Source organism: Grammomys surdaster, unplaced genomic scaffold (assembly GCF_004785775.1).
Source record: "Grammomys surdaster isolate TR1022 unplaced genomic scaffold, NIH_TR_1.0 218, whole genome shotgun sequence".
Lineage (NCBI taxonomy): Eukaryota > Metazoa > Chordata > Mammalia > Rodentia > Muridae > Grammomys > Grammomys surdaster.
Genome location: NW_021604663.1, coordinates 4,107,229 through 4,123,377, shown reverse-complemented (window position 1 = coordinate 4,123,377; position 16,149 = coordinate 4,107,229). Strand labels below are relative to the sequence as shown.

Genomic DNA, 16,149 nt, shown 5'->3' with positions numbered 1-16,149 from the left:
GAACACAAGGGGAGGGACTCATGGCTCCACCTGTATAGGTAGTTGAGGGTGGCCTTGTCAGACATCAGTGGAAGTGGAGGGCCTTGGTGCCTGATAGTTTGGATTCCCTAGTGTTGGGGAATTTGAGAGCAGGGAGGCGGGAATGGGAGGATGGTGGGAGCACACCCTCATAGAAACTCCCAGAATTATACGGATTAGATATGATAGAGACAGGCTACCAGAAGACTAGATTCCAGAATTCAAACAAAAAACATCTTGATACTAAAATTTGTTTTGAGAATTGTATATTGCAGAATACATAGCCTTGGTGTATCTACTCATCAAGAAAGCTGAGCAGACCTGCTCAAACCTCTGATTTCCTGGACTCTCAGCTGAATGCAGGGAAGACACAGATATCAGAGGCTTATCAATTTACTCTCCCCCCGCCCCTCTTCTAATATCTCAACGCCCGTAACCAGCTTGAAGAAGTTAATGAAGAGTCGACGCCCCTATTCCCTGGGCTTGGGGACTGAGGTGGTTAATATTGGGCTGTCTTTCTAGGGAAAAGTAGTGGTTTTGTTGGAACAGGGAGGAATAGCTAGGATTTATTGCATAGCCATAACCTATTGGTAGAAATCTGTATAATTGTTATTAAGCTGAAGTTATAATTTCTTAAATGGTACAAAATTTACTTTGATTTCAAATGTAAGGTTTTCATTGGTACGAGTTTCTTACTGATATAGAAGTGAGATTAATATTGTTACTCTCATAGGCATTGTGCCTATATAACACATTAGGAATACAAGGCTTAAGCCAGGTGGTGGTGGCGCAAGCCTTTAATCCCAGCACTTGGGAGGCAGAGGCAGGCAGATTTCTGAGCTTGAGGCCAGCCTGGTCTACAGAGTGAGTTCCAGGACAGTCAGGGCTACACAGAGAAACCCTGTCTCGAAAAAAAAAAAAAAAAAAAAAAAAAAAAAATAGAAAAGGGAACACAAGGCTTAGACTCAGTCCTTCTTTAACTCTTTTAACTGATTTGAGATGGTAAGCCTGTGAGTTAAGGGCCTATAGCAAATTCATGGCTCTGAGTTTATTGTTAGGGTGTTTTCTATATTTTATTTAGAAATAGCTGAGAGGAGTTAACAGACAACAGTCCAGATTGCCTTACATGGATAGTTGGTTTTCAAAACATCAGAAGTCCACAGAATTGAGGTTACAAACATTTCTGTATTAAGGTTCATTTTGATTAGGGAACTGTCTGCTCCTGACAGCTTCCTGTCTTGGATTCTAAGAAGAAATTGAGCATCTTTGGAGTTGCTCCAGTTGTGGTGAGACAGCCACTAGGCAAGAATTGCCTCTTTTCATCTACAGACAAATTACTGTCCTGAAAAGGACACACTTGCAGAATAGTGGACTGATTATTATCTGCGAAGACAGAGTAATCAGCCCTTAATAATTTTGCATCACTAGGTCTGTCAGATGATCCTGGGCCAGAAGGCTGAAGATCGGATGCTCCAACGTTTTGTAGTATAGGAACTGTCCAAGTGTTCAGTGGTCTCTATAAATTGGCTAAGTTTTAGAAGCTATGCTTTGTGCCTCCCATAATTTCAGTTAATTCAGTCATTCTGGATTTCTGATGGGGTTCAAGACTTATAGTCTCATACTCAATCCTGGCTATTTACTTTGAGAGAAAAGATTTGAGAGGATGGTTTTCAGCTGACATTCATTCTAAAGCCAAGAAAAAAAGCCATGTTCAGAACTAAGTCTTTTAGTTAGGAGAGATGACAGAGGTTCTGGTTAGTCAACCAAATGATGGACTGGGTATTAGGTCTATCTTGTACCTTACTGCTACAAATTGGTATAGTTATGCTCTAATTGTATTTTGAGAGAAAAGTTTTAACAGGAAGGGTGGTATGCAGGAGGAGCTAAGGTGGGAGGAGTAAGGAGAGGAAGAGGAGGCATAAGGAGAGGAGGAGCTAGGAGGAGGGGGGGGGTAGGGAAGGGAAGGGGAACATGGAGCCGGATGTTTGAGCGTCTCCGCCTGTCAAAGATAGTTGGTATATCTAGGTTGGGTATTGGGTTACACTTCTGATTGTATGGGCATCTTGTTATTGAGCATTACCAAACTTATAAAGCCTTTGATTAACATTTTTTTTAAAGTAACTAATAAAAAAAGAAAAAAAAGAAATCTGAATCTTCTTAAACTCAAGTAGGAAGTCCATCTCACCTAGCTAAGTAATGGTGCCTATCATTTTTAATTTTCAAGAAAAGTCATGCCTACTATTCTAGAAAGTCCTATATTTCTGTAGAATTTATTGAGATATAGTCATTTAACAAAATGGATGTTTATTTAGACATACAGTATAGTATTAAAGTATTAAGTTTGAAAAAATGTACAAAGAAATAATAGTACAGTCCATAAAATATGGAGACAGAGCTATGGTCCATGTACTATGTTTCTTTGTGTAGCCCGGGTTGTCCTGGAACTCATCCTTTAGAGCAGGCTCAGAGATCCACTTGTCTCTGCCTCCCAGGTGCTGGAATTAAAGGTATGTACCACTACCACTCAGCTGAAAATGTAATTTATTACAATAATTTTATGTTGGGAACTGTCACTCCTATTGAACTGAAGAGAAACAGAGATGATCTGTTCAGACTTCTCTTGCTAGTAAGACACAGGGCTGTGTTTAGGCTTTAAATACTTAAGACTATTCAACAATTGTGAAAAGGGCTCAATAAATTGGAGTCTGCCCTAAAAGACTAAGACAGCTCCATTCAGGGATTGAAATGCACATTTAGTAAAAGAATCAAGTGTTAAAGAAAGTCAACTTTGCTCTGCAGTCCCTCAGTGCTCTTCTGTGTACAGCTGTGAGTTCCACCCTCACCTACACCCATGACACACTATCACAAGTGGGGCTGAGCTGCTGATGCACACCGAAGCATCTCTCGAACAGCACACAGAATGCTTTTATGTCCATGCTACTTGGTCTCAGGCTGGGTCCAGCTCAGCTGGAAGCTCCTCTGTGCGAGAGTTCTCTTTTCTAGCCCCATGTGTTACATTCAGTCTTTATTTATGGTTGTTTCTCAGCTACTATCTGTACTTCCTAAAGGCTCAATTTTCTCTTGTCCATAGAGAAGTGCTTCTCAACCTTCCTGATGATGCAACCCTTTAATACAGTTCCTCATGCTGTAGAGACCCCAGCCAAAAAATTATTTCCTTTGCTACTTCATAACTGTAATTTTGCTACTGTTATCATTCATAATGTAAATATCTCATATGTGCCCTCTCGGTGAAAGTTGCAATTCACAGGTTGAGAACCCCTGCCTTAGATAATCTCATCCATGTGCAAAGCTTCAGTTATAATGACACACCAATTCTATTTTATTTTTAGTTAAGTACTCTCAAATCCAGGAGTATCAGCTGCCCAAAGACATCTCACTAGAATGTCTAGAAGGCAAATTCAGACCGGACTATCCTTCTCTCACTCTAACTTATTCCTTCAGACGATTTCTACTTCACTAAATGCTGCCAATAACCACAGCTGTGACTTACTCGAGAACACTGGGAATCATCTATGACTGCTTCCCTTTGCTATCCCTACAGCTGGCAACAGTACTGACTCCACGCTGCATTCTCCCAGGCCATCCAGTGCTCGCTGCCATCACTATCTATTACCTGGACTGCCCAAACCTTCTTAACTGACTGGGACAACATTTCTTCCTCAGTGTATCCTATATCTACTGAAGCCAGTGACATTTTAGAAGAGAGACTGTCCAAGTAGTACTGACTTGGTTAATGCCTCCTACTATTAAACTACTAAGGAAAAATACCTGTTGATGCTATCTATCAAAACAACAAAACTATGATACCAAGTGTTGATAAGGATGTAATGTATTTGTTTATTGTATTTGCTCACATTAATGTGTGTATACACACACACACACACACACACACACACACACACACACACACACGGCTTAACGATAACATTCCTAAGAACATGCCTCATAGAAGTAAAAGGCCCAGTACATACTGTTGTCTGCCAATCCTCATTCTTTGTAGCAACAGCTAGCTGTAAAGTGAGTATCTACCAACAGTGAAAAGTTTGAACAATGATGGTTACACCCGTACACTGTATTACCATGATACTATGGAAAACAACTGAATACTCCAATTATTAAGAAGGCAGAAGAGGTTCAGACTTGCGTATGTTACTGTTACTATGAGATAAACTGTGATGGTTCACCTTGATTGTCGACTTGACTGACTGGATTGACTGGATTGAGAGACACCTAGGAGCTTAGTGAAGCGGACTTCTAGGTGTCTGTGATGATCCAGAGATGATTAGGTCAGGAGCTCTCTGACTCAATCAATAATTTAGACCACTGGTGAATTCAAAATCTGAACAGACTATGGAGAAGTTGAATTATAAAAAGTTGGCTTTAATGGATGAAGCCATTAGGGGTATGACACTGAAGGGTGTCTCTTGGCTCTGACTCTTCACTGTTATTTTCTCCTCTGTTTTCTGGCTGCCATGAAGTAAGCATCTGTTTCCTCGTACACCTTCCACCATGACGCTCTGCCTCACCTCCACAAACATGGAGCCAGTGACCACGCAACAGAACTTCTGTTGGCTAAAATAAATTCTCTCCATCCTCTGCTAGTTTTCTTGGTATCTGTTCAGTGCTGGAAAGTTCAGTAACACACACACACGCACACACACACACACACACACACCACACAGGGGTGTTGTGTGTGTCCATAATAAGAAACCATGAATTTGAATATAAATATGTGAACCTGAAAAGAAGTACAGAAAAATGCATACAAACAGGTAACATGGCTTGCCTTAACAGGCAGAAAGGGAGATTGAGGTATATATCATAAGAATACCATAGGCACAAATGAACTCTTAGATACTTTTTATGAATATGTATGTGCATGCACAGAAAAGAAAATAGTAGAAAAATAGATTTAAAGCTTATTTAATATGGGGACAAGGCTAACTGTAGAATAATATACACTACTTTAATTTTATCTTAGGAAGAAATCTCTTCTATCTATCTATCTATCTATCTATCTATCTATGGCCAATTACATGAATATAAAAAAGAACAACAGACAGTGCTAAACAGTGAAGCCACAAAAGTGAGCAGGAGATGATTAACTACCTTTAGTTGCTGTTGTTTCTATAAGAGTACTTTTACCTTTATAAGCTGAAAGCCAACAATGAGCTAATTTAACCCACCCCCACCCCCAGCTGTCACCTTTGGTCCTCCTCTGGCCTCTCTGCTTCCAGCACCACTAGCATAAAAGAGAAAGCTGACCGTAACCTCTCTGGCTGGCTTCACACAGCTTGCCCCTGCCACTTTCCCATGCCTATGTGGGTCCCTCTCCTCCTATTCTCCCTGTTTTCTAGCCACACTGGTCTTTCAGAGTCTTCAAACAGACCTGACTTTTAGTATCTATCTATCTATCTGTCTATCTATCTATCTATCTATCTATCTATCATCTATGTATGTATGTATTTATTATCTATCTATCATCTGTCTATCTATCATAATTTATCATCTATCTATCTATCATCTGTCTATCTATCATAATTTATCATCTATCTATCTATCTATCTATCTATCTATCATCTGTCTATCATAATTTATCATCTATCTATCTATCTATCTATCTATCTATCTATCTATCTATCTATCATTCCTTCTCTTTTATGAGAGTTTTGAACCTTCTCCTAATCTCCAAATTCATTTGGCTATTTCCTCAGATCCTTCTATACACCCCCAACCCCCAACACGGATAATGGCCTTCTATGCCCTCCCAACATGCCTTGCTTCTCTCTTGGTGTAGCAGTGACAAGTTTAGTGCCTGGTTTTCACAATATTTGGTAGACTCCTGAGGGTAATGCCACAGTCTTTTTTTTTTTTTCATAAGCGTCTCTCTGGATTCTAGCACACTGACACACATGGCAGGTACTGTACATGGTCTGGCTTAAAATGACTCTAATTGCTTCCATGTACAACTAACTGGCCCATAACTGGTCTAGCAGGAAGAAGAAACCATGGGGCTGTCAAATCGATCTGTGTATAGACTGTGCCTATAATGCATTAGTTGCATAACCTCAGGAAATGAAAGCAATGTCACCTGCTTCTCAGAGCTGTAGCGACAGCTACAATAACTGGCACAATAGCAGTGTTTAATAAATAGGAACAATTCTCATTGCAAGGGTCTCTAAATCGGAACTAAAAAGTTATATAATTTCATCTGCATGTTAAACCTTACAGGACAGGGCTTCAGTTCTTTGTACATTTAGACTAAGAAAATTTACATCACTGGTATGAAAATGTATAAAATGAACTTAAATTATGATTAAATATACAAATCAAATATATATTACTACACAAACAGACAATGTCAAATATACATCTAGAAACAGTACAGAAGAAAATGCCTAGTTTAGATAAGGCAAAGACAAGCAGTTGAGCAAGGGTGAGGCTAGCTTGGCAGCCCTCAGCCAGGCCCTGCCCACCTCCAGAGATACAAAAGGCCACTGGAAGGTGAGCAAATCCTATATCATTAAGAGAGCAACATGCACTCTCCCATTGCTTTCCCATAACTACTTGTTTAAACCGTCTAGTTAGTGGCTAATAAAATGATGGAATTCCTGTTCTTTTGTTATTATTGTTGGTGGTGGTGCTGGTGGTGGTGTGTGTGTGTTTTCCCTTCTTTTGGTTTTGCTGTGCAAAATTATTTATTTCCTGTGTTTTCATGGGTGTAGTTAACCTACTTGGGGTGGAGTTTTCCTCCTAGTATGGTCTGTAGGGCTGGGTTTCTGGATGATAGTGTAGATGGCATCAGTCCACGATCTGGAGTGCCATACAGAATAAAGGGGGGGGGGGAGCAAGCTGAACACCAGCACTCATCTTTCTCTGCTTTGTGATGGCAAATATGATGTCTACAGCCATGTCACTTTCCCTGCTATGATGAACTGCATCCCTTTGAACCGGAAGCCAAAATACTCTTCCTCTGTTAGGTTTGCTTCTGTGTGGTGCCTGATCATAGCAACCAGAGGAAGCTATCAGAACCCTGCTCCGGCCTCTGCTCTGTCCTCATAGCTTCTGACTCAGCTCCCCTGACTACTTTTACTTTTACTCACTGAGATAGGGCCCCATTCAGACAGCTCAGGATAATCTCCCCATCTTAACATCTGAAATTTAACTACATTGATGAAAGCGTTTTACCACACAAGGCAATATGTTCACAGGTTCTGGGGATTATGTGAGGACATCTCCAGGAAGCCATCAATAGTCTGTCTGCCATGACAGTGCTAAGCTTCATTTGGTCACTGTCAAATAAAAGGGATGGTGCAATTTTTTTCATTTCTTTGAATTAAAAATACTCACTAGAAGGTTTGCATGTTCTTTACGAAGAGATTTGTAAAACAAGGTTGTCACATTTCGGTCACATTTGATAAGCAGAAACCTATCAGTGAATTTAACTGTGTTTATATGTTTGTAATCTGCTGAGTACTCTTAGCTGAAATACTTGGGACTAGAAGTATTTCAGATTTTTTTTTCTCAGTTTGGAATATTTGCATATAAATGACTCAAATGTAAACATGCTTCATATATGCCTATATACACAGCATGGAGAGAATTACATACAGTATTTTTACTGTACTGTATTCTGACTATGATTAATCACCATAATGTTTTATGTGGAATTTTCTGCTGTGACATTGTGGCACTCAAAAGATCTTCAGGTCTGGGGACTGGCAGGACTGCTCAAGGGTTAAAAGCCCATACTGCTCTTGCAGAGGAGCCGAGTTTGGTTCCCAGCATCCATGGTAAGCAGCTCACAATCTTCTGCAACTTTAGTTCCAATGGCTTCTTCTGGGGTCCGCTTGCACCTGCACTCTCATGCGCATACACAAAGAGACATTCATATATACATGGAAAAAGCTTCATGTTTCCAGATTAGGGATGCTTACTCTATTAAAATGTCTTGTCTGTAAACAAGAAAACCTGTATTCAAATGCTTTTTTTTTTAGTTTTATAATTTATTGTGCTACAAAAAGGCAGAAGCCCTAGAACCACATCTGGCTTGTACTGTTTTTAAAATTTTAACTTTCTCAGAGGAAAAATGAGATATTCTCATTTCTGTGTTGGTGAAATTGGTTTCTCATATCTAAATATAATACTGGGACTCAGCCCAGTCATATATCTAATTAAGATAATTTGTAATTTTGCTCCCTTTAAACACATTGTTATCCAGTCTAGCCACGAGTTATCTGGAAAACCTATTTACTATGGTCAAGGTCAATATAGAAACTTTTGAACAAGATTGGACTAAGGACTTTGTAGGACGGAGGCATACTGACCTAAAGATAATGATTCTTTGGACGTGGTTATATAGTCACTCAACCAGAAAGTTTAGCTAACGACTAACCCCAGGATATGTTTATTTACAAGGGTATCATGGAAGATAACCATTCTTATGGTTAAGGGTCTCCATTAATCTACTTTGTAAGTAACCACTTTCATGAAACATTTCCTATGGTTTCTGCATTGCTTTGAGACACTGATAAATTAGTCAACATGTTACTTCAACATAAAACTCAACTAGTTACAAAAAAAATTCAGACATCCTACTGCTTCTGCCTCTGGGATAACAGGTCTGTCTCAGGCCTGGCCGAGAGTTACAAGTGTTCAATCACCACTTCAATTTACACTAAGAACTAACTTCCTATGTATTAGGCAAGGTTATAGGTGAGCAAAAGGTGTAGAGTTGCCCGCTACCATGAAGCTTACACTCTCAAGCCCTGCTCTTCCAAAACTTGAAGCTTATAGAAAGAATTCTGAGAACCATAAACCCTGTAGTCTCTAGTCTATATACAGGTAGCAAACATTCACTAGGGTAACGGTATGTTTTGTGGTCCTGAATGGAAGGCTAACCTAATTCCACCCAGACTGGTGTGAAAGAAGAGCTTCATGTGGCTGGCTCTCTCACTTGGTACATGCTATCCTCTCCTCTGTGTTTCACTTTCCTCATCTGCATGATGAAGTGATGATACCAACTTGGCAGAACTGTGGACTAAGAAAGAATGTGTAGGTGAATGCCCCCATATGGTGTTTGGTGGTGTCCATAATCATTCGTGTACATGTCATGGCTCAGACCAGCTGTGCCTCGGTTTAATCACATAGTTGTGTAGACAAGGGAAAGCAGAAGAGACGCAAAACGGAGACCAGACAGAAGCTACAGTGGTCACTCACGGCTGCAAAATGCTGTCCCGGTAGCGGCGGCGCTGGCAAGCCACGGCCCGGGGCCTGCTGCTATAGGTGTAGATGCCTGAGGCCTGGGCCGCCCGAGGGTTACGGTCTGTCATCGCCGACGCCCTGTTGGGGGTCGAGTCGCCTCCCCTTCGGTGAAGGTGGGCTCTGAAGCAGGTGGGGGCTAAGGAGTCGTCGTAGCCGGAGACGTGTAAGTAGTGCCAAGGGCAAGGATGCTGCGACCCGAGAGGCTGCCGCTCACGGGGAAGGGGGCGGGGTGCGAGCGGGCCCCAGCAGCAGGTCGCGGGTACCCTACGGTTTCTCCCCGGAACCTGGAGCGAGTCAGTCGCGCCCGCACCGGTTGCCGAGCAACCCGAGGTTCCGCCTGGAGGCGGTTAACTCCAGGCAGTTCCGGCCAGCTGGGTTTCCGGAAGGGTCTGTAGTAAAGGGCACATCCGGCTCGTGGCCCCGCCCACCTGCTGGTCCTCGGGCGCGGCTGCGCAGTGGCGGCTTGGCTGGCAGGGCCGCCCAGATGTTGGTGGCGGCCATTGTGGCGGAGGTAACGCCGTCTGCCCCGGCTCGGGGCCTGCTGTCAGCGCCATTCCCGCAGGCCCATGTGCTCCTGATCTTTCAAGGGCCGTCCCTGGTTGTCTCTTCTCCTGCCACGCCGCCGCGCTCCCCGCTACCCGGGCGGTGACACGCCCTTGGCAGTCTGGCTCCCCGCTCTGTTACGCGCTGGGACGGGCGGGGCGGGGCGAGCGGGGCTGGCGGGGCGTGCTGTCGTCTCCTGTTTCCCAGTTCCTCCTCCTCCTCTACCTGGCTTGGATTGCGGCGCCTGCCTTCACCACTCTCCTTTAGAGGACCTTGGACCATCACCGCGACTTGGCCCATGCTTTAGACTTATAACTTTTGGAAAGGGCTGGGTAGGTTGTTGATTAAGCAGGGCTTCCTTACACTTTCATCCTTTAGGCGCCCAAGAGCGGAGCGTTTTAGGATTTAATTTTAGAACTTTAAAGAGGTTGAGTTTTTTTTTGTGTAAGTGTATGCATTCCTTGTGATTACGTGGGTTTGCAGTTAACACCTTCTGTGCAGCTAAGTGCTGTCTTGGCTTTAATCGCGCTTCTGCAGGATACTAGCCCACGTGGGTGAATGGTTATACTTTTTGTGCGTGCATGCTTTGTTTTTTCCAGTCTACAAAATGAGAGTAGAATTTATCCCTTAGGGTTTGTGAGGATTTAAAGTGTTAATTGAAGCTTCAGTACTTAGAACTGTTCCTGGTTAATACAGTTTACCGTTTAAAGCAGTCACAATTCTATAGGTATACTAAAAAGTGTGTGGTACGTGCTATAGACAGACACTGCTGAAGGCTTTCCATCTGACTAGTTTTAAGGGATTTTTTGAGAAAGTGACATTGAAGTGAATATAATGTTGAAGTTAGCATCTGGGGAAAAGGTATCCCTTGAATGTCACTGATGAGGCCATAGCTTAGAGGTTAAAAGCTTGTCGATCCGCCAAGTTTGTGCACCAGAACCCAAAGTAGGAGAGACAACACACACTCTCACACACTAACAATAAGCGGGTGTGATCAGAGGTTCAAAAGTCTGAGATGTAGAAATCCAGGAAGGTATATATAGATGACTTGTAGAAACACTAAAGAAAAGTTGGCATTATTTCATACAAATGTTGAACAGCTTATCAGAATGTTTTTGTCCCCCTTGGACCAGGCAATCAATTCCGAACAGCAAAAGCAATAAAGCATTCTTTCACTTAAATTCAGAGATAAAACCTGGGGTTTTCATATCCTGTTTTTCAGGAGGAAGGAGCAGCAAATTGGTTATTTACCCAGGGATGACTAGGTAGCCAACTGTGCTATTCCAGCCGTAGCTGGGATTTATTAATAATGTGATAACTACTAAAAGTTCTGTAGGTTTCTACCCACAGTCTGGTTCTCTTTGTTTGACAACCTGGGCAACCTCATTTACTGCTTTGGTTATAGTAGTACTCATATGACAATCCCAGATATCTGTGTTCTGCATGATTGTCTTGGATGATCTGAAATGCAATGATTTGGTCAAAGGGTTTTGAGTATTTGATATATGCCAAGCACTAGTCAGTCATTGGAAACTAAAGGTTTAGAAGTTTTTTTTTTTTTTAAACATCTTGCCTTTGTGAAATTTATCTTTTAATAGATGAATCGTAAAAACAAGGCAAGGGAGTAAAATTTAGATGTTATAAGAACAAAGAGGAAAAAATGCAGCATTGAAGGTTAGGTAGAAGGAGGGAGGAATTTTAGGGTGGTTAGAGAAGGCTGAAGAAGGAGGCTTTCATCCCAGCAAAGATGAGAAGGAGAGAAGTAATGAAACTTCAGACTGGCAGAACATCCCAGATCAAGGAAGCAGCAGGAAGAGAGTTCTCACATCACACATGTTCGAAGACAAAGAGTGGGTGGAGCCATGAGAACAAAGGGGGAAATGACGTCAGTAACTATGTTGCGTGTTCCGGAAGTCAATGGGAAGGCTTGGACATTTACTCCAGGGCTAAAAGTCACTAAGAGGTTTGAGTAGAAGTTTGACACTTTGATTAAAAAGAACCCACCCTGCTCCGGTTTCTTCACTGAGAATAGATTACACTGTGGCAGAGGTGAAGAGACTGTTACCCAGTTTTCCTGAACCGAGACTAGCATTCGGGTGGCAGATAATCTGGGGAGATGCTGAGGTGCTGTCTTGACGGATGAAACAGATAGACAAACGAGAAGAAGCCAAAGATGCCTCTTAAGGGCGATGGGTAAATTTGGGCAGAAAAACTTGCCCAAATGCTTTGGCTGACTTTGTCTAGAGAGAATTAAACTAATTATTTTTATACTAAGGATCAACCTCAGGTTTTCAAGCATACAAGCATACTAGCCAGGCGTAAAGATTCCTCTTGCTGATTGCATCAATCTCGGTCTCTGTGTCTCTGTGCACTGTGTGTCCCAGAGTTGAGACTTCCAGTTCCAACATTGTCTGTTTCTCCCCTTCCAGGGTTTCTATTTTAGTACTTTACACCCTGGCCATTACCAGCCAGTCTCCAGCACCTTTAAACAACTTGTATGATTTTAGTGAGGTTGGATTTTAAGAAGTATTCTGTTTCCTTTTAAATCTTTACAGTTATTCCTAAATTATGATTGTTCTGATTGGTGGTCATAGGTAGAGGCCACTCTCAGGTTGTTGGGCCAGAGTGACTGGAAGAACAGATTGCCATTACTAGGAAACTCTAGAGCAGAGCAGGTTTCAGGGTGGGCATTGGAAACTCAGGGTCATCAAAATAGATGTGCATCTCTCATTCACGTGGGAGAACTAAGTAGATAGTGGGTAGGGAGTGTAAAGTCTTGGGGGATTGGTCCAGGGCCAAGAGAAAGATTGACTCGATAGCACAGAGATGGTATTTACAGGTGTAAATGGGTGACGAGATCACTGAAGGAGTGTAGAGAAAAAAGAACGAGCCCCTGGGATCTTCTGCTAGAACTCAGAAGGATGAGGGAAAAATACCAAAAGAGATTGAAAAGCAGTGGGCAAAGATGGAAAGTGCAGAAAGTCTGGTTGCCTGGGTTAAGGGAGGAACTCCCTTGAGGGAGAGGGAAGGAGCCACCGTTTCTAACATTCACAGGTGGAGAAAACTGGGACGGAGCCAATGGTCTGTGCAGTGGATGAGAAGGCTCAGTTATAATAGGTTCAGAAGTGGGTGGGAGGAGAGACAACTGTGACCCAGCAGGCTTACTGTGAAGGAATAGAAGTGGTCCAGTCACAGAGGTGAGTTAGATGAAGAGAAAAATTTCTGGTTTTCATGGGAAATTTGATATTGTGTATGCTTGTAAGGAATGGCTCAGTGAGGATTGGGGAGGATGAGGGGCAGGAAGGGAGGAATTGGAACGATATAGCTAAGAGATGGACCTTTTGCACCGGCAGGATGGAGAGCTCCCCCATAGTCAAGAGACAGGGAAACTATGCATTCAGGGGCACAGGTTTTAAAGTTTTGTCATAATGGGAATTTTAACACAGCATACACTATGCTCCATACTTTACCTATGTGATTTCATCTGGTTGTAATGATATAAATCCTAACATTCCCATTTGTCAGGCAGAACCGAAATGTTAAAGGACCTTAGCAAGGTCATAAGCAGGACAGTGACAGCTAGGAGTGAATGCTGGTCGGTTTGATCCCATCACCGCACACAGTATCAGCTCATGGTGCTTGTGGTCTCCCAGTCCTGGAACCTCCTGGTTCTTACCTCCTTGGCTGTCTCCCTTTCTGCTTCTCACCCCCCCACCACCCTGCATATGGAGAAGTATTTGAAAAAGCAGCAGCCTTGCTAGCTCTGTGCCATCGCAGCCATGTTCCCACTGTATGTTCCCACACTATCTGTGGCTGAGGCACCAGGCCAGGAGCGCTAGTGCCCTGAGTCGTTAGTGTGGCTGCTGTCTCTGCCAGTCAGCTCTGTGGAGTCTATGGGCTCTAAGCATGGCTCTTAGGCCAACTCTGCCACCCTCATAATGCTCGGCTCAACCCCCAACAATATCCATGGTGCTCATGATACCCGGTACAATGAAGACTCTTAATGCTTAAAGATTGTCCAGTGGATTTCTATATCAGTAAATACTCAATACACAAGATGCCCACACAATTAGAGTTGTTATCCAGTATCTAATCTTTTGACACGAATAACTACCCAAGGCTCCTAGAGACATGGATATCTCCCGCCATCTTTCCTCTTCTTCCTCTTTCCTTCCTCCTCTCAACTCCCAGCTCCACCTACCTCTTCTACTGACCAATTACAGAGCTCCATTGCAAAATACAATGGGCAGAAAAAGTTCCTGCAATCCCTCACCCCTGGCTATTTCAATAACCACAAAGTACTGTTTCCTTTTTTGCCTCCTAAATGGTTCTTTATTCTCTTTAATATGTTCTATTTTCAGAGATAAAGTGTCCCTATGTACCTGGTCTCAAACTCACAATCATCCTGCCTCAGCCTCCCAGGTGCTGGGCCTCCAAGGTGTGTGTCACCACACCTGGGTCTTCTGTCTTTGCACCTTCCCAACTTTTGCTTGATTGTCTTACTCCTATCTGCCTTCTGGAGCCACAGAATGTCACAACTGAGATCGGACTCTGACTATGCCGGTTTCCTCCCCCAATTCCCATTACCACATTGGCCACAGGTTCAGGGTCCTTACACCACACCACAGACAGCACTGTCAGCTTCCTGCCTGCCTTCTGACCACAAGTGCTGCAGCACTCACTGCCTTGCAGACTCGGGCAGTATCTCCCTGCCATGCCACTCAGTGCTCCCTCCTTGTTCCTTCTCCCAGCTTATGTTCCTCTCTCACATTTCAAATCTCAGCTTCTCCCACGGTTGTCTCCACGAAGACCGTTCTGGTCTTCTGGCTCATGCTCCTCTGGCCTTCAGTCACAATTCTATCTTTTCCTCACCACAAGACACTGAGTAGGACTCATGGACACCTTTGCTTCCGTGGTGAGACCATGTGCTTACTGAGAGATTAGGTCCCACTGGTGTCTGTACTCTTGCCCAGTAGATGCAGTTTGCTGAGTGTGTCAGCAGCAGAGGTGTGCATTTTACTCAGGAAAAGGAAGGAGCATCTTCTTTTTTTGTGTGAATAACTTGAGCAACTGAGTGCAGCTTCAAAATGTTTCCAAGTTCAGATAACAGAAGAGAGCTCGGGAAGGTCACTGTTCAGCAAACACTGAGCAGCTCCCTGGAACCAGGTATACCCACGAGCCCTAGAGAAACATGGAACTTTCTACCTAATATTAGGGGTCAGATAATAGGCAAGTGAACCAGAGAAGGAAGAAAATGTTAGTGAAGTTAGAAGTGCTTAGTGGAAAACACAAGATGTTACGGACGGTCATCCCAAGTGGCTGCCTTGGAATAAAAGGCCCAGGGAAATAATATTCAACAAAGACCCATGTGACACAGAAAGGACTCAGCCACATGGGATTTGCTGGGAGAGCACTCCAGGCAGAAGGTGACGCCACGTCACTGTCTCTAAGCAAACTTGTTATGTTGAAGAGCTGAAGGAGGGCAGGGTGGCCAGAGTTAGGAGTTCCAACGGGGAGGAGTTGGGAGAGAGCTTCGAGAGTGTCAGAAGTGGTGAGCATTCAGATCAGCAGGCCTTCATAGGACAGGAGGTGTGGACACAGGAGAGTCATAGAGGGTTTTTAGGGAAAATGAGATGACTTGGGCTGCTTTTACAGGATTGTTAATTACTGTGTGAAGAATGGATGCCTGGAATGGAGGATACTAGTGAAGAAGGCATGCAGTTCTTCAGAGAGGGCACAGGTCTGGAGCTAGAACAACAGCAGAGAAAGTAGAAGAGGGGGTTGGGGATATTTTGGAGATTTAAGATAATACCGTGTTTTAGCTTTAACTCTTAACTTGGGGTGACACGTCTAGAGTCATCAGAGAAGGAATCAATTGAAGGCTTGCCTAGATCGCATTGGCCTAGTGGCATGTCTATAGGGGATGGATTGTCTTGGTTGCTGTCATTGGTGTTTAGGGCTCAGTCCCCTGCTGGAAGCACCATCCCCTTGGCAGGTGTTCCCGGGCTGTATCCCTAAGCATGGGTCTATGACCAAGCCAGCAAGCAGCATTCCTCCATGGGTTTCTGCTTTAAGTTCCTGCTTAGTTTCTTGCCCTGACTTCCCTCAACAATGGACTAACCTGTAAGATGAAATAAACCCTTTCCTTAAGTTGCTTTTGGTCATGGTATTTGTCCCCGCAACAGAATAAAACTAGAACATTTAGTGAAGCATTAGATATGGGAGTGAGGACTAGACGGACACATGATAGTCGCCATACTTCCGACTCAAGTGAAATAAAAACAAACACTCAATTCACTGAGA

General features: G+C 43.3%; 1 protein-coding gene across 1 annotated transcript in view; it reads right to left on the bottom strand.

Annotated features, from left to right (window-relative positions):
- Rsph3 (radial spoke head 3) overlaps nt 1-9,993 on the bottom strand; it is a 36,521-nt gene extending 26,528 nt beyond the window's left edge. The window contains 2 exon segments of the mRNA XM_028772740.1: nt 9,259-9,647; nt 9,649-9,993. Of these exon segments, the coding sequence (XP_028628573.1) occupies nt 9,259-9,647; nt 9,649-9,804 (545 nt within the window). The 5' untranslated portion in view covers nt 9,805-9,993.
- Nucleotides 9,994-16,149: the final 6,156 nt, after the last annotated feature.